Source organism: Apium graveolens, chromosome 4, assembly GCF_009905375.1.
Source record: "Apium graveolens cultivar Ventura chromosome 4, ASM990537v1, whole genome shotgun sequence".
Taxonomy (NCBI): domain Eukaryota; kingdom Viridiplantae; phylum Streptophyta; class Magnoliopsida; order Apiales; family Apiaceae; genus Apium; species Apium graveolens.
Genome location: NC_133650.1, coordinates 264,966,111 through 264,985,244, shown reverse-complemented (window position 1 = coordinate 264,985,244; position 19,134 = coordinate 264,966,111). Strand labels below are relative to the sequence as shown.

The window sequence follows — 19,134 nt, the reverse complement described above, 5'->3', positions numbered from 1 at the left end:
CTCTTACTATAATTGTCCTAATAATGGGTTAAAAGAAAAACTCAAAAAATTGCACATGCAATGTATATATATGATAAGGAAAAGCCAGATACGATCATAGAATAATTTAGCATGATGATAAGCTTCGTTTTTTGCAGGTGGCTTATGGAAGCTGCTCAAGGAAATGTACTACTGGATTAGGTCAACTACTTCGCATTGGGGCTCTATCATCTGCTCCCTACTGCTAGTTTTATACCAAATCTTCGGAATTATATCCGCTTCTCCGATAAATTTATCACGACCGAATTAGAGTAATAATCATGATAGATTGAAACGCATTCTTGTTGGCTACTCCCGTGAACGTCCCAACCAAAATAATAAGCTTGTTAAAAACTGAATTCTACTCCTTGTTCCAACCATTTTTTTACAATATACTTTTCGGGATTCCCATCCAATTCTTTACATTTTAAAATTTACTATAAATAGTCAACGGGTCCCACCACTTTCCCACTTTTCCTTCTTTTATATACTACTTTTACTCCACTATCTCCTTTTTATACATGAAAAATCAACGGGTCACACCACTTCGCCCACTTTTCTTTCTTTTTTTCAATACTTTATATATATTTATTGACCTCCATATCTAAACCAAACATAAAGAATTGGTCGGGACGGATGGAGTATAAATTTAATTTACTTTGATCAGTGTAGTTTTAATGTATGTTAGGTAGGTATCCCACATTAATAAGAAATAAGAGATAGTCGAAATAAGCTAACTCGTAAAATTTAGTGGTTAGTGTACTAGAAAAAATGAAAATAAAAAACGCGGCACTCTGAAATCCATGACCTAGTAAATTACTTTGACGGTAATTAAAAGGACTCATGGCCAACGTAGTATGTATAAAATGGACATGAAAAATCGTGATCGGCAGTCAATTTGACAAAGCAAGAGATCCAATACAACAATTTTATGATACAAGTAGAAGCAACGTCTTAATCCCCTCTCTTGATAACGAAACAATTCAACTTCTAATGACGGAAATGTAACAGACTCATTTGCAAAACATGATCAAATGAAATGAGAAACTTTCTTAACAACCAAAGTATTTACATGAAATGACATTTCAACTTATGATGGAACATTATGTCAATAAAATGCTCAACACTCAGTTGTGGGATTATAGGTAGACTTTCAATTCTCATCAGATTAATTTTGATGTTTTTGCTGTTGCTCCAGTTTTAAGATTACATACATATGTATTTTAGCGATCATTTGCAACATTTTATATTTTCGCGCACACACATGTTTTAAAATGAAGCTCAATTTAAACCTTTTTCTTTTATCCAAGTAAATTCACATTTTTTTTTGCCAAGCAAACTCACGCACGGCCGGTGATCGAACTCTTGACCTTTACCACCCCAATCCTTTGAAGGATCTTAATTTAAACCTTCGGCATCTTATTATCAAATAGGCCAGGGAGGAGCATTCGACAGAACAAAGGTGGAGGAATAAAGAAAGGTGATAAACTAACATTGTCATAAAGATATTCTCCAGCAGAAAAATGCAGACATGCAATGATGCAAAAGGATCTTCATTATGTGTTGAGTAAGCAATGGATACAAACAATTCCAACAAAAGCGTAAAACGTGCAGTTCACGTACTTAATATTTTAGGTCAAGATAGCTTTTAAAAGAAAGAAGCGAAGATTAGAATTCTCAACCTTCCTGCAGTACAAAACCATTATTCACAAGGCCGAGCAATCAAAGCTCAACAGACATAATGTACGACGTACGAGTATTTAAATGTGGTCCCGAGTACCAAAAATTTTATGTGTCACCGCTGTAATTCGGGATGAGCAAGTCGAGTTTCGAGTCGTGTGTAATTCAAACTGAGATTAATCGAGTAGAGCCGAGGTGACTCCTTAACTAACCGAGCTTTAGCCCGAACTCGACTCATTTAGTTTCACGAAGCCGAGCCGAGCCGAGCCGGGCCGTTTAGCTAAATGAGTCGGGCGAGCAGCCTCATTTAAAATTAGACTTAATGGAGCCTAAACCCCTGCCCAAACTCGGCTCATTTAATTATATGAGTCGAGTCGTGTCGAGCCGGCTCGTTCTACCTCGCCTAAACTCGGCTCGTTTAACTAAACAAGCCAAATCAAACTCACTTAAACGAGTTCGAGCCGGATACTCACAACTCGAAATACAGCCCTAGTCACGGATGTGTATGCCAAAGCCTACATTTAAATTAACTTAATTTGAACCACATTTCTGAAAAAAGCCAAAATTATGCACTATACTTGTCCACACCCTCTGCCTCTTCAACTAGAGTATATAAGCTTTAAGATGAACTTTTGCTCAATACCTATCTACATTTGCATGCTGCAATAACCAAGAATATCAGTTCCTTTGGAATATGGAAAACAACCTTGAAGGCTCGGGTCATTTGACCAAAGCTTCACTGTGAAGTGTGAAGGCAATTTCTTCTTCAGCACGAAGACTCCTCTCACAGGCCACTTTCTTATAACACACATATGTTTCTGAAATTTGACTACGACTACTTTAGGTAATTAATAGGAGGCCGTCAAGCCTAAGTACTATGAATCAATTTTACGATAACATAGCAGATCAATTAATCTTTATTATGATATCGAGGGAAATTATAATCATCACAAAATCCCCTTGGTTCCTTTCCTGTTACAAGCACTCGAGCATTTACTCAACGATAAATTTAAAGTCTAGTGTATCTTCTTGCTAAAAAAAACTTTCCTTGTGCATCAACATGTATCCAAACATGAACTTGTTGTAACATACATGCCAAATTATTAACTCAAGGTGATCAAGTCATCAGCAGATCCAGGAGGCACATGTAATGACATGATGACATCTATGATCTAGCAGAATAAACTCATCTATTATAGGAGCAGTAATCGTCTATAGAGGACCTGGAAAGGTGCCATTCTCCCTTTGTTCATTCCATCTGTCTACCTGCATTTAAAATTAAGAAAAGGACAGTAAGATGTACTATAACATTAAGGAATCAGACAACGTACAGAAGAGAAACAAAAAGGAAGATTTAAGGACACTTAAGTCTTTAACCATGATTAGCAAAATGTCTCCAGGGGTAAAAATATATCTGAGCAAGTTTAGAACAAATTTTGGTATTTGCTGAACAGCTAAAACAAGATTGGCTACAGAAAGTCCTAAAAACATGCAAGCACAAAGAAGCTTTATACCCATTCGCCTGGACAAAGTGAACGATAGTACTTGGCAAATTTATCACACTCTGGAGCATCATCGCCTTTTGCAGCAACACACCTGATAAGAGAAAGCCAGACCCTTAGAAATAGTAAATAACCTGATGGAAGACCATTACATCTCCAAAAATACAAGTTTTAAACAGAGAAGCTATGAACCATGTAACTGAAAAAGAAGGTAAAGATACTATATTGACTCACCGATGATATTCAACATATCTAGTAAAGCAATGCCTGCTTTGGTTTGTGGTTGGAAAACGGAAATCTGCTGGTGCTGTCTCGAGCTGGTATAAGTCGCAATAATAATCACAGGACCAACAACATTATAAGAAATATCAGATTAAAGTGTAATAACTATGATCAGGTGGCAAAATAAGAGGATAAAAGCACATAATCCAATCCGGCTAACCTTGATTTCTGGGGTTTCTTCAGGTTCTGGATTACCTACATTGTCTTTTTCAGTACTTTCACTGCTTCCTTCAGTAGCAACAGTGATGCTTTCACTAGCTTCACTACTTTCGCCAGAAGTAGCATCAGGAGTTCCGCTGCTTACATCACTAGAAGCAACAGGAGTATCGCTGCCTTCACTACTAGCAGCGTCAGGAGTTTCACTGCTTTCACCAATTGCAGCATCAACAGTTTCACTGCTTTCACCACTAGCAGCCTCAGGAGTTTCGCTGCTTATGCCACTGACAGCATCAACAGAGTCACTACTTTCAGGTGTAGCTGAGGATTCCTCTACTTTTGCATCCACAACTTCCTTTACAGATTCAGTAGCAGAATCTACTATGACAACTTCTTCCGCAGGTTTCGGAGTGGTATTCAGCTTTTCTTCTTTCTCAAGGTGATATTGCTGCACACATATATAGAAAAAGTTAATTTTTGAAAGTGGAACAGAAAAATCTTGACTACAAACTTCGAGCACTAAGCATCTTTACACAAGAGACATGCCATAAATGACCCAGGCTATATTATTCTTCTCTTAAATTGTTTGGGACTTGCTGACAGGTAAATCATAAACCTCAAGGTAAGCATATATTTTACGACTAAATTTGCCCAATAATGAATAATTATAAAGACTGTGAAAAACAGTGTACAAAAGATGTCCACCAACTTGAAGATTAAAAGAAAAAATACAAACCGAAGGAAAAAAATAGACCCCAAATCTTGAGCTTTTCATTGATACTTACACTGAGCTTGCACCAGAACCTCTTTCCGGAAATTTTAATTCAAAATTTTTATCTTGAACAAATTAAGGTTAACTATAAAAGGAAGGGCGTAATTCAAGAAGTTAAGAGTCCAAACAATGAATGTATGGTTCCCAACACATTAGTTTCCTCATTTAACGAATGTCAAACATAAATTAAATACTAGGCAGTGAATGATGTCACAGCAAGATAATCTTATCTCCCTGACATCTATCAAATACAAGAAGGAATTGTTAGTTGTCTTTATAATTTCCATTATGCTTATGATTGTGTTAATTACCAAATTGTGGCAAGACCACCTACAAACCAAGTAAAAAATAAAATTTGCTTAGTCTGTTTTTGTCAATGGTTGGTAAGCATCCGTTTGTCTCACTTTCAATTATCACGTCTGTACAATACACTTATTTATTTTCTTCTCGACATCTCCTTTCGCAAAGCAAGCCTGTTGCATGAGGCACGGTACATATAGAGATTATATGAATGATTTCGAATATGTGTGTGTGGGGGGGGGGGGTTGGACAGGCAGGAGTGTGATGCAAGGAGGTAGTGTGGACTGTGGACCACGAGACTTGAATTTAGCAATTCTAGGGACTACATAAGTTCATGGGTAGTTATCCCTATTTTGGTTCAGCTTAGGACACTAGTTAGGGACCTTTATATTAGAGGCTACGTTTTATTATATGATGTATTTAGCCCACTTCTGGTTCTTTAATTACCAGAACTCAAGCAGCTACCACTTAAGCATATCATAACACATTGTTCTTACTAACCATGCTTAAAACCCAATTCTAAAATTAGAATCAGCCCTTGGTCGTACGCTTGGTAAAATTGTTTACAGCTTGTTGCATTAAATTACAAGAAGCAGTGTCAAATCAGATTATAAACTTATATCAGGACAACTTATATGTCACAGAGCATAGTAGGACATATTGTAAGATCAATTCTAGTCTTCTTAACTTTTCTAGCTGTGTCACATGATCCATACTCTACCACCACACATGAACTCTCTAAGCAATTATATATTTTTATGACTAGTTGTTGCAAACTCGGGCCGACCTTTACTTGGGTGGCACTAACAATGTGTTGATTCGCCTTAAATTACAAAAAGTAATTGTTAACTATTTAACTACCTTCACTTTTTTTATCAAATCGTTTTCTTTACAGTGAGCTATTTCTAGATCAACTTCTCAATGTTTCAATCTAATTAACCTTTGCTTCGACATTTCCTGAATGTAAATTAGACTGTTAAGTTGCTCCACCATCTCCAACAAGACTTTAGTACCATCGAGATTGATTGGTCTTCCACAGAACTTAATTAGTATCAAATTTCAAGCAAGCGAGGGCAACACACGCCAGAAAAAAGTAAATTCAATTACTTTGCTAATTGTTTTGCGACATGAAGCTATTCAGGAATTGCGTAATTTACTACTTTATTCAAGAGGTTGACCTTGTAATCTCCTTACACATAAAACTAACCTCTTTTAAAACCAAACTCAATCACAAAGAACAATGGCGCTTACAATCTCAAAATCAAAATTAGTTATATCTACACATTCAGTTGCTGTAGAAAGCACAAGTACACAATTATTAAACACATGATCAAGCACGAAGGTAGATGGATCCCCTGGACCAAAAATCCATTGAAGTATCTTATTATTTCTTTAATGTATGTTAAATTTATTGAGCTGTATCATTCATTTAAGTGCAACCGAGCTTCAAAAAGACCGGGAACGTCCTCCAATCCGGTCGAACAAAAACTAAACTACAAGTCACACATACCAGAGGGGTTTTTACTTGAGGTAACACTGTAATTTGAAAGATTTGAAGTCGACATTATTATACAATATTTTTTAAAAGTAAATCAATCAAATTTCTTCACGGCCTAAACTATAATAGAATTTGAAAGTAAGTTGAAGTCCTAATATAGTTACAGAAATGTACAATAATAGTGGAATCAAATTGAGGTCAAAGTAAATCTGAAATGTAACAAACTGCTCACAACTGAAATTCCAACAACACATATATATTATCCAGATATAAATCAGCAACAATTTCTTTAAATAATAAATAAATATAAGATTGATAATGAAGAAATGAAGAGAAAATACCTCAGAAAGACTCGGAGTTTTTTCAGAGTCGACCATGGTTGACAAAGCTCTTGAATTACAAAAAAAAACAGAGAAAAATTAGAGGAGGGGTGTATGTAAATTGTAAAATATGTTGCATCTCTTTGTGTCTATAGCCGACTGGTGGATGTCTAGTAACGGTCCAGTCAAGTCTTGGGTCAGGCTGACGATTAGTGGATTGGATTCAATACAATTTAACAGAGTGTCTATTTCTTTTGAGCTAGGCCCAATTAAGGAGAATAAGATTATTGTAAATTCAGTTGAGGCTCAAGACTTTTATCTATTTTTTTTAAGAATTAAATGCAATTTGTGTACCTCAAGTTTGCTGATGCTGCAACTTGTGTACCTTGATTTTACAATATTGTAAGCTGTGTACCTGTACTTAGGAGAAGCAGAACAACTTGTATATATAGGTTCTCTTGTAAATTCACAGCAAAAGCATTATTGTATATGCACACTAGAGCCACATTATTGTCTGCCATCTCCATTAATGTAACCTCAATTTCCCCTCTTAATCTATGTCTTAAGGTTATCTAGCTGTATTTGTCATAAAATCTTTGCCATGACCTGGTCTTTACAATCGTTGACGGATAATGAAGTTTTTCATTCTCATGAGACTCCTAATTAAAGTCGTGAGTTGTCCATTACACTTTTCTCTTTGTTTTTGAGATGAATATATATATATATATATATTGTACTGTAATAAGTCCGCCTTATGCTTGTACATGTAATCTTGCTTTCGATTGTATCTTATGTTGTGTTTGTCTTTGTTTGTTGTCCCGTTTTTGGCTGTTGTGTGTACTGTTAGGGTTTGATATGAACACAGGTACAAACAAGTATGCACTCTAACCTAGTCTTTTTACCACCTTATCATGCATTTACAGACTGTCCTGATAAGTTCAGCCTAAAATTACACCATGGGGTGAATTTACTGTTGATCCTAAAACTTATATTGGTGATTCTTTTATATATGTTGATATGTGTGATGTTGATGAGTTGAGTTATTTAGAAATATGTAATATGCTAAATGATCTTGGTGAAGATTGATTTGTTAAAGTTTATTATAAGGTCCCAAACTCTGATATGCAAACTGGTTTATGCCCTCTAATGAGTGATGTGAATATTTTACAAATGACAAAAGTTGTTCCACCTGAGAAAATTGTGTATGTTTATGTGGTGAAAGAAAACCTAGAAACACAAGAGTACCTTCCTTCCCAGTATGACCTATCTTTCATAGATGACCCTAATCACATTGAATTTGAGAGGTCTGAAATTGAAACACTATTGGAACTAGAAGGAATGTATAATCACTTGAGTGATGTTGAACATGCGGAGGAACAAGTAGTAGCTCCTGCTAAGGAACAAGATGAAGTAGAAGATGATGCAAGTGATGGTGATATCTTTCATGGTGACAGTTCTAACATGGACAATACAGATGGAGATGTTACTACATGGAAAAATGGTGGTCCTCCACCACTTAAAGGTGATGACATCCAAGGTGGGGGGGATTTGGTGACCGTGACTTTGATTTTCCCAGTATGAGTAGATACATAACTGAAGATCAAATCATTGGTCCTGAAGAAGAATTCAGTGATTATGGTGGCAGTGATGTGGAGAGAATAGCTGCAAATAGTAGTGATGATGATGTGATGATCAAATATCCTGTATTTAATGAAAAAACAGATATGTGAGATCCCTAGTTTGAGTTAGGGTTGGTTTTCTGCAATGCTGCTTCATTTAGGGCTGCTGTGAGGAAACATGCAATTGTGCATATGAAAGCTTTGAAACAACTAAGAAATTTTGGTGCAATAGTGAAGTTCATTTGTGAGGAAAGAGATGTGGGTGGAAGATATATGCTTATCCATTCAGGTTCACTTCATCAGTCCAAGTGAGGACATTGGTGTCCAAGCACACATGTGCCCCAACTTTCAAACAGAAGCAAATGAGTGCCAAATGGCTGGCAAAATAATATGAGAATGATATAAGGATGAATCCAACATGGCCCCTTGCTGCATTTCAAAAAAAAAGTTATTAATGATTAACACTGTGAGGTGAGTATATTCATGGTATGGAGGGCTAAGAGAATGGCTTTAAAAAATATCAGAGGAGATCATCTTTAACAATATGGAATGTTGTAGGATTATGTGAATGAGGTTAAAAAGGTAATGCCCGAGTCAATACTAGACATAATTTTAAATGAACAACAATTAAGTTTGGATGTGAGGAGATTTAAAAGGATTTATGTTTGTTCAGGACATGTATAAAAAGGATTCAAAATAGGTTGTTGACCAATTATTGGCCTTGATGGATGTCATTTGAAGGGACCTTATGGAGAGCAACTTCTTTCAGCTGTAGGATGTGACTCTAATGATGGAATGTACCATATTAGATGGGTCATTGTTGAGGCTGAAAACACAGATAGTTGGAACTGGTTTCCGACTTTATTAGCTGAGATGTTGGTGTGGTGAACTCTGCATCATGGACCTTCATTTCAGACATACAAAAGGTAAAAAAATGCTTTACCATATCTATGATAGTAATATTGTGAACTATTTTTAAAGGATTTCATCTTTTATGCAGGGGTTGATCAATGCATTATGTAATGTGGTTCCTAATACAGAGCATAAATTTTGTGTGATGCATCTTTACAGGAATATGGTGAAAGACCACAAATGTGTTATGTTAAAGAAGCTATTGTGGTTGGCTGTAAGGGCCACAACTGACTACATGTTCACAAAACATATGGAGGAACTAAAAAAGATAAGTTTTTTTCATATGATTGACAAGCATATTACATTTATAAAAATCTAATTAGTGTTGATCATTACATAGTTGTCCAAGTGTTATTCCCTAACAATACAAGAAGAATTACAGAAGGGGGTTGAATGTAATTCTGGCTACTTTTTCAAGATTTTTAAAAACTGTTCTAACTGAATTTATATAAGTGTTTGATTTGCAGAGTGCGGAATAAAAGAGTTATATAAATCAAAACACAAAGTAATAAAAATACAAGCTTTTAAAACTTTCTGGTGGATTTGAATGTATCCACCATATATATATATATCAGTTTGAGAACTTTGTGTAGCTTAGAATGACTCACAATCAGTGTTCTAAAAATCGGTCTAGGCGGCGCCTAGGCACTAGGCGGTGGTAAAACGCCCCGAGTCGGACCTAGGCGATGATTTAGGCGTTTTTTTTAAAAATCGGGTTAAAATCGGGATTAGGCGGGCTAGGCGGTCAAAAATCGGTCCTAGGCGGTCTAGGCAGGAAATAATTTTGAAAAAACATTTTTTTATGTTTTTATGATTTTAATTTATTAATTTCATAATTTCACAAAATATCATGTCAATTTATAATATAAAATATTGGTAAGAAGTAATAAGTAATCTAACATATTTATTTTCTCACTTAAAATATAAAAATGACATATTGTAATTAGTTTAAAAGTGTGAACTAAAATATATGCAATATTGTAAACTCAATAATTAGTACATAACGAATGTCAAATGTGTAGATATTGTTTAATACCATTCTAATTTCTTTTTTGAAACAAATATTTGACATATTGATCATTATATAATTATAAAAATTAAAAAAAATATTTATATTCTTCCGATTAATGTTCCGATTAATCGGTCCGATTAATCTCCGACTTGCCGATTAATCTCTCGAAGGTACCCTCACCGCCCTGGCACGCCTAGCGATTTCTGAAACACTGCTCACAACTGCTTTACAAGTTGAACAAACAAACTACAGAGAAATTCTTGATAAGTACAACTTTTTCTATCTCTCTTTAAAATGTGTTTGCTTAGTTGAATGTTCTACTAGCTACACTTGGTTTATATATCACCAAGTTTACATGACAATAAGACAAGATAATAAAACAAACATATCTAGTCTAACTCCATGCTACTTTACTACTCTATTCAAGTATCTTTCAATATCTTCACAATTGTATGGAAATGGTAATGCTCATTTGTTCTCAAATTCCTGCTTAACAGGCTGCCACATTGCTTTTGCAAACACCCAACGCATGTGACTGTGTTGTCACTGTCAACGGATATTCGAATTTGATCATCCGTCGGGTACATGTTTGTCATCTGCCGGGTAACTTTGTTAATCATCTGTCGGGTAGCTTTGTTGATCATCCGTCGGGTAGCTATTTGTTACTTGACTCCATTTCACTTATACAGAATTACAAAACATTTCATATTTACAATTAATCAACCTATTCTGCATATCCACTAATAGTCAACATGACTCATATACTCCTACATAATCTACACAAAGTTGTTTGCAGAAATGTGCTACAATTCTTATTATTACATAAGCTACTCACTCGATGGATGTTAATCTGTCATCCGTCGGGACTGTAAGGTTTATCCGTCGGGACTATATTAGATCATCCGTCGAGTGCTACAAAATTCACTAAGTTAAATCTACTAAGGTGATTTGTTTAACTTATCATCAAGTTCACAACATAGTCAGATGTCCTTAAGATATTGAATTTAAACAACAAGTGAATTTAACCAGAATAAATTGCAGTTATTGACTTCTAAAATTAATTAGAAATATTTAACATCCAAAGTTCACTAACCAACTTAGAGAAAGTATTTTCATCAAGTGCTTTGGTGAAGATGTCTGCAATTTGATCCTCTGTGGGTACAAAGTGTAACTCCATAGTGCCATTTGTGACATACTCTCTGATAAAGTGATACCTGATATCAATATGCTTTGTTCTCGAGTGCTGAACTGGATTATTTGAGATTGCTATTGCACTTGTGTTATCACAGAATATTGGGATCTTTGACACCAACAGACCATTATCCCGGAGTTGGTTCCTCATCCACAAGATTTGAGCACAACAGCTTCCAGCAGCTATGTATTCAGCTTCAGCAGTTAATGTGGATACTGAGTGCTGCTTCTTGCTATGCTAGGATACCAATATTCTTCCAAGAAACTGACAGCTTCCTGATGTACTTTTCCGGTCAATCTTACAACCTGCAAAATCTGAATCTGTATAGCTAACTAGGTCAAAACCTGTACCTTTAGGGTACTAAATTCCAAGATTTGGAGTTTCCTTAAGGTATCTAAATAATCTTTTAACAACTATTAGATGAGATTCTTTTGGTTCAGCTTGAAATCTAGCACATAAGCATGTTACAAACATGATATCTGGTCTACTTGCTGTGAGATAAAGTAATGAGCCTATCATACCTCTGTAGCTTGTGATGTCAACTTTCTTACCAGTTTTGTCCTGATCAAGCTTGGAGGCTGTTGGCATGGGAGTCTTTGATGGAGTTGAATCTTCCAGATTATACTTCTTAAGAAGTTCTATGATATACTTGGATTGACAAATGAATATTCCATCTTTCCTTTGACTCACTTGTAGACCAAGAAAGTAGTTTAACCCTCCCATCATACTCATCTCGTACTTACTCTGCATTAGCTTAGAGAATCTCTTGCAAAGATCATCATTAGTAGAACCAAATATAATATCGTCAACATATACTTGAACTAATATCATATCAGATTTATGCATTTTATAAAACAAAGTTTTATCTATGACACCTCTAGCAAAACCATTTTCAAGTAAAAACTCAGAGAGAGTGTCATACCATGTCCTTGGAGCTTGCTTAAGGCCGTAGAGAGCTTTGAATAGAAAGTACACAAAATAAGCCAGATTTGGATCTTTAAAACCTGGTGGTTATTCCACATACACTTCTTTTTCTAGCTCCCCATTCAGGAATGTACTCTTCACGTCCATTTGATAAACTTTGAATTCTGAATATGCTGCGAATGCCAGAAACATCCTGATTGCCTCAAGTCTAGCTACTGGTGCATAGGTTTCATCATAATCTATACCCTCTTCTTGAGAGTAACCTTTAACTACCAGTCTGGCTTTGTTTCTCGTTACAATGCCATCTTCATCTAGCTTATTCCTGAATACCCATTTAGTGCCTATCACTGACTTGTTCTTTGATCGGGGTACCAGCTTCCATACCTTCTGCCTCTCAAACTGATTGAGTTCTTCTTACATAGCAATAACCCAATCTGGATCTTCCAGTGCCTCATCCACTTTCTTAGGTTCCATTTCTGAAAGAAACCCTGAAAAGTGGCATTCATTCTGAGTGGCATGTCTAGTTCTTACTCCTGCATCATGATCACCAATGATCAATTCAAAGGGATGGTCTCTGTTCCAAACTCTTTGACGAGGCATATAAGATCTTGATGTTTCCCCTTGTTCAGCCTGATATTGAGTGTGAACTGTAGATCCTCTTCCTGCTCTCCCTGAGTTGCTGTCACCGTGACTGGATGATTCTGATCTATTTTTAGTGATTCTTGATGGGGTTCCTGAATGATTATCATGATCATTGTTTTCACCATTATCACCACTTGATCCTGAATCAGCATTGCCCTGAACTACAGGCACAGTTCTACCAATCTCAGGTTCTATTATGTCCAAAGGATCATTTGATAGATTCTCAAATTCCAGAGATTCAGAATCCTTTTCTCTTTGCAGGCTTGCCAACTTGGTGTCGTCGAATGTTACATTAAGGCTTTCAATCACCTTCTGATCAAAAATCATATAAACCCTATAAGCTTTAGATTCCAGAGAGTAGCCAAGAAATATACCTTCTTCTGCTTTAGCATCAAACTTTCCTAGATGTTCATTTCCTTCCTTTAGCACAAAGCATTTAGCACCAAACACATGAAAGTATTTCAGTGTTGGTTTCTTGTCAGCCATAATCTCATAAGGAGTCTTGCCATGATCTTTGTTAATCAGGGTACGATTTTGAGTGTAACACGCTGTGTTGACAACTTCAGCCCAGAAGTAGGTGGGAAGTCTTCATTCACTTAGTATAGTCCTTGCTGCTTCAACCAAGGTACGATTCTTCCTTTCTACTACCCCGTTTTGTTGTGGAGTCCTTGGAGCTGAGTACTGTCTCGAAATACTTTTCTCCGTACAAAATTTATTTAGAAATGCATTCTTGAATTCTGTCCCATTATCAGATCTGATCTTTCTAACAGGTAGTTTCACTTCCATCTCAATCTTCTTTATATGATCCACTATCAGCTGAGGTGCTTCATCCTTGGATTATAAAAACAACACCCATGTGTACTTGGAGAAATCATCGACCATTACTAAAGCATATCTTTTCCTTGATAGTGACAATACGTTCACTGGACCAAATAAATCCATGTGAATTAACTGAGGAGGTTCAGTTATACTTGTCATTTCCTTGCTTCTGTGCGATGCTTTCTTTGATTTCCCTTTTTTCACATGCTTCATAGAGTCCTTCTTGACAGAATTCCATCTGTGGTAGTCCTCTCTTTAGTTCTCTCTTGATCAGAGAGTTCATTATCTTGAAGTTCAAGTGCAAGAGCTTCTTGTGCCATAGCCAACTTAGTTCTGATGAAGCTTTGCTGTAGAAACATCTGCTTACTCCATCACAGGTAGACTTCAAGTCAGCTACATACAAATTACCTTTCCTTACTCCCTGTAAAGCAAGCTTCTCATCTTTCCTGTGAGATATCAAACATCTTTCTGTTCAGAAATCAACATTGTATCCCCTGTCATAAAACTGACTTATGCTCAGAAGATTATGCTTTAATCCTTCCACAAGAGAGATATTTTCAATGATGACATTACCAATCTTCAAATTGCCATATCCCTTAGTAAATTCTTTGCTGTCATCTCCAAAGGTAACTATAGGGCCAACTTTCTCAACCACACCTGTGAGCAGGGACTTTTCTCCTGTCATGTGCCTAGAACACCCACTGTCCAGAATCCACATGATCTTTTCTTTTCTTACCTTACCCTGCAAACACAGATTGATTAAGAAGACTTTGGTACCCATGCTTTCTTGGGTCCTGAAGGTTTAGGAGTAGAAACAGAATCAATAATTGAAACCTTAACAAGCTTAGCTTTCACTTTGACTGGCTCCTTCTCAGTATTAGTCTCAACAGTATTGTCAGACTTAGAAATAGGAGTAACAGTCTTGTCTTGTGTGTGCTTATTACTCATGCTTGTCTTAGTGTTGATGCAAGTGCTAGCAGTTGCATGAAAAGCTTTAAAATATTCAGACATGGTAACAAATGCACATGGCATACATCCAACTATACCACAAGGTTCATGAAAACTAGGCATGTTAGGCATGGCAGGCATATTGGAAGTTGCAATAGATTCTACTTTACTTTTAGTGCATGCATGTGTAAGATGTGCAACAAAATTGCAATTATTACAAAGCTTCCTAGATGCAGATGAGGAAGATGCAAAATCAGATTTCTTATTAACACCTACCTTGCCATTCATGTTCTTCTTAGTCTTAACCTTAACACTCTCACCAGTCTTAGGGTTGACTATTGGGTCTGGTTTCTTAAGTGTTTCAGGTTCCTTTCTGTCCACCTTAGTACCTAGGTCAGCTATGGATTTAGCTTTCGTAGCTGGAGCCTTAGGAGTCTTAGAGGATTCCTCTTCATTCTCTCTATCTTCATCAATCAATTCCTCATTAATTAGCAAACTTACTTCATCCAAAGGTTCTGAAACAGACTCAGTGAATAAAAGAGATACAATATCCTTAATAACATATGGAACCTTTTCTGAGACAAACATGTTTATCTATGATGCACCACTATGTTTCTTACTGTTCAGCTTAGAATAGTCAAGTCCTATTGAAGTCTTAGATTTAAATCTTTGACTATCTATTATCTCCTTCTGAGTCAGAGCTGCATTCTTAAACGCCTGTAACTTCTTTTCTAAGTCAACAATTTGGGTTCTAAGAATAGCTTCTATGTCTGCATTGCACTTAACCTTATTATCTAGATACTCATTCTTTTGCTTAAGGTCTTCTAGTCCAACTACAAGCAATTCTAGTTCTTCATTCCTAGAGGTTAAACTCTCAGATTTAAGAACTAACTTATCATTTTCCATTTTATATACAAACATGCTTGTATGAATATTATACAATTCTAAAGTAAGTTCATGCACAGTAGATTTGTATTCAGATACAGACATATCTATAGTGGTAATTTCAGGAACCTGAGATGATTGTGGTGATTCCTCTGTAGAGTCTGCCATAAGGGCCAGATTTACATACTCTTCCTCTTCATCCGAATCAGTATCATCCCAGTTTTTTCCTTCAGCAATGTACACTCTTCCTTTTTCCTTTACCATATAAGCATTCAGCTTCTGTTTCAGCTTCTCATTCTTCCTTTTCATATCTTCATAAGTTCCCTTCTTTTCATATGATTCATTTGATTTAACTACCTTGGGCTTTCTGCAATCAGATGCAAAGTGCCCTAACTCATTGCAGTTGTAGCATCTAGTTTTGCTCTTGTCAATCCAACTTGACTTGTAGCCTCCTCTGGAGCTTGACCCTGACGAGTAGCTTCCTTTCTGAAATCTACCTAATGAACCCCTTGGTTTGTAGTCGGGCTTTCTTCTGAATCTAACATGACTAAATTTTGCAGCCATGTATGCCATAGATTTGTCCTCCAACTGTTCAAGTTCCTCTTGAGTATATAACTCACTTTCATCCTCTGGCTCACCATTAGTAATTTCAGCTACGACAATTTCTTTAATTGTTGAGGAGGGTGCAACCTTATTTTCTTGAGATTCTGGTTCACGAACTACAAGTGCAGTGGTTTTTGCAAGTGCCGTACTTTTACTGTCAATAGAAACAGGTCCATAGATAATGACTCTTTGCTCTTGCTCCAGCTCATGTGTTCTTAACTTACCATAGATCACATCCAGGGACATAGTGATAAAATCTGCTCTTTCCCTGATTGATGTGTTCTTTTGTTCAGGTGAACTGGGAGCATCAGTATAAACTTTCTGTTAGACTCTCGTATGAGATAGACTTTCCCTTGCATCTTTAATTCACTTAACAGTCTTGTATATCTCTCAAAGAGTGAAGACAGTGCTTCTTCAGGTTGAAGTTTGAATGCCTCTTACTGAGTCATCAGAATATCCATCCTGTTTTCTTTGACTTCCTTTGTTCCTTCCATCAAAAGCTCAATGGTGTCCCACATATCTTTTGCACTGTTACTTCCTAGAAGTTGATGGCTCATATCATTATCGGCCGATTCCATAATTATGAGTTGAAGGCTTGTGTCCAGATTTATTAACTCCTTATCGGTTTCCGTATATTTAGACGGATCTCTAGGAGTGGATGAGGAAGGAATTCTCACACCAGTTGCGGTTGTGGATTCAACAATTACTTCCATCGGAACATAAGGTCCATTAAGTAATATCCCAATGTAAAGTGGATTCGAAGCTTTCATAAACAACATCATCTTTTTCTTCTATAGGTTGTAATTGTCTCCGTCAAATGGGGGAACCTTTATACTTCCAATTCTTTGGTTATTCATTATCTTGGCGGAATTAAATTATTTAAAATTTAAAAATTTCAAGAAATGAAAATTTTTGAAAATTAAAAAATTCAAGAATTTTTCAAGAACTTGTTTCTTTCTCCGGATCTTGATTTGTATGTCATTCAACAAGCTCTGATACCAATTGTTAGTCCCAAAGTATCGTAGAAGGGGGGGGGGGCGGTTGAATACGATACCTACAATCTTTTTCGATTCATTTCAAGTTCTTCGTTAAAAGTACGGAATCAAAAATAACACAAAACAATTCGAGAAATATATTGTTTTATTTATATAAACCTTGAGGTTGCTACAATCTAATCAAAGTATTGATTAGCTACAATAAATTCAGCAGCAAAACAATATGTTTACAAGGATAATAAATGTGAAGCTTTAATGGAGCTCACGTAAACTTTCTGTGTTTGCTGAAGAAGATTACTAACTGAATAAATTACATTCAATTGCTGCTTTGTAGTTGATAAGTGGCATTTTATACCACTTAGAACGTCTTAAAATGGCTTAAATTGGTGTCTTGAAATCAAGTATTTTGTGTATTTGATGCGTTTTTCTAGTGTTTATGCATTTCAGGGTTTTAGTTGCATTTCGGGGGAGGAATCATCAAGAATAAGCCTTGGCATGTGTTCACCATTGCGAGAGGAAAGGAATGGGCAGATTACGGCGAAGAAACGGAGCAAACCTGGATTTTTTCCAGTAGAGGCCTGCGCGCCCGCGCAGCAATGCTGAGCGGCCGCGCAGCAACCTGCGCGCCCGCGCAGCTATGCTGAGCGGCCGCGCAGGGTCGGGGAAAAAGATAAATTATTTTAGACTTCTACTTCTGTTTGGCTTCCAACTTCTATGTAATCTGAGTTTTATGGGACTATTATATAGGTAGATTTGAGACGTTTTTCACAGAGAGTATTAAGGGGATTATGTTTTAGATTGTGTTTTACGCAAGAAGCGAAGGAGATAAGGAAGAAGACCGATTTAGCACACCGCAACGAAGAGGAAGCATATATTCTTGTGATTCTTGTTTCGTTGTAACGTTGGATGCTAGTTTTCTTGCTTTGACTTATTTACTCTTGTGACGTACTCTGTTTTAATATAATTAGTTTAGTTATTATTTTCTTGTGTTTGTTTGTCATGATTTCATATGAACCCATGATGGCGATAAGTTCTATTATGGGCTAATCGTGATCATGGGGTTGCAACGGATTTATTATGGAATTCTTTAGTTAATTGTTTAATACTTTAGTGTGTGATGATTGCATGATATCTAGTATTGGTTGTGCGTATTCGTCTTATGTGCGCCGCGAACATATAAGATAGGGTGTTAATCTCTTGTGAAGCGACGGTGGATCTTGAGGTTTAGAACTTGCCATGCTAGCATAGGTTCATGTACGTTGAGCATGATTAGTGGGTAACTCTAACAGTTTTATTTGCCCTATGTAATCAAAAGGAATAACTTGAGCTTAAATCGTTGTGTTGTCAATTTCTGTAGACATATAGGAACTTAACATAATTGATGACTATTCAACTTCTATCTTAATTGTGGATGCTTGGTAGAATGGTATTAGTACAATGAAAGTTGGCTTTTATCAGTTTCGTGTTATTCGATTAATATCATCACTGTCACATGCTAAAGGTAATAACAATGGCTATAGAAGGAAGTAATAATGAAGTTGTGATCTCATGAGTGTTTTATTATTGATAAATTGAAGTGTTAGTTAAGTGGTTAATTAAGTAGTTAATTATAGTTAATATTTAATCAACAATCTTAAGTGTTATTATCTTAACATTGAGAAGTAATCATACATTGGTGAGTAAGTTTAATTAGACAATAATTTAGTCTGAGTCTCTGAGGGAACGAACTAGAAAATATTCTATATTACTTGCGAACGCGTATACTTGCGTGAATATTAGTACGTGTTTTCGCCCTAACAAGTTTTTGGCGCCGCTGCCGGGGACTCAGTGATTAGGACGTAGTAGTTACTTACTCTTTTCGGTTGTGTTTCAGGTACTTTAGCAAGCGTTTATGCAAACTCGTTCTCGTGCTCGCAAGAGGACTTTAGATACAGCTGAGGAGACAGACAAAGTTCTTGATATTCCGGAGAAGTTAGATTTTGAGGATTCGGATTCAGGAACTGAGCAGAAAGAACCAGTAAATGTGGGAGATCGTATTGTTCAAGCTGATCCAGC

General features: G+C 36.3%; 1 protein-coding gene across 1 annotated transcript; it reads right to left on the bottom strand.

Annotated features, from left to right (window-relative positions):
* Positions 1 to 2,599: 2,599 nt before the first annotated feature.
* Positions 2,600 to 6,688, bottom strand: LOC141720916 (uncharacterized). Its single transcript, XM_074523608.1, has 5 exons — positions 6,550 to 6,688; positions 3,643 to 4,086; positions 3,435 to 3,517; positions 3,213 to 3,294; positions 2,600 to 2,964 (listed from the first exon to the last, which is right to left on the bottom strand). Exons 1-5 carry the CDS (start codon positions 6,583 to 6,585, stop codon positions 2,911 to 2,913), a joined length of 699 nt encoding a protein of 232 aa, XP_074379709.1. The 5' UTR covers positions 6,586 to 6,688; the 3' UTR covers positions 2,600 to 2,910.
* Between the last annotated feature and the right edge of the window lie 12,446 nt (positions 6,689 to 19,134).

Coding starts and splice junctions, on each gene's coding strand:
- LOC141720916 (XM_074523608.1), bottom strand. CDS start 6,585: ATGGTCGACTCTGAAAAAACTCCGAGTCTTTCTGAG. Junction 3,295..3,434: donor AGATATGTTGAATATCATCG/GTGAGTCAATAT, acceptor TTCTCTTATCAG/GTGTGTTGCTGCAAAAGGCG. Junction 2,965..3,212: donor CACTTTGTCCAGGCGAATGG/GTATAAAGCTTC, acceptor TTTTAAATGCAG/GTAGACAGATGGAATGAACA.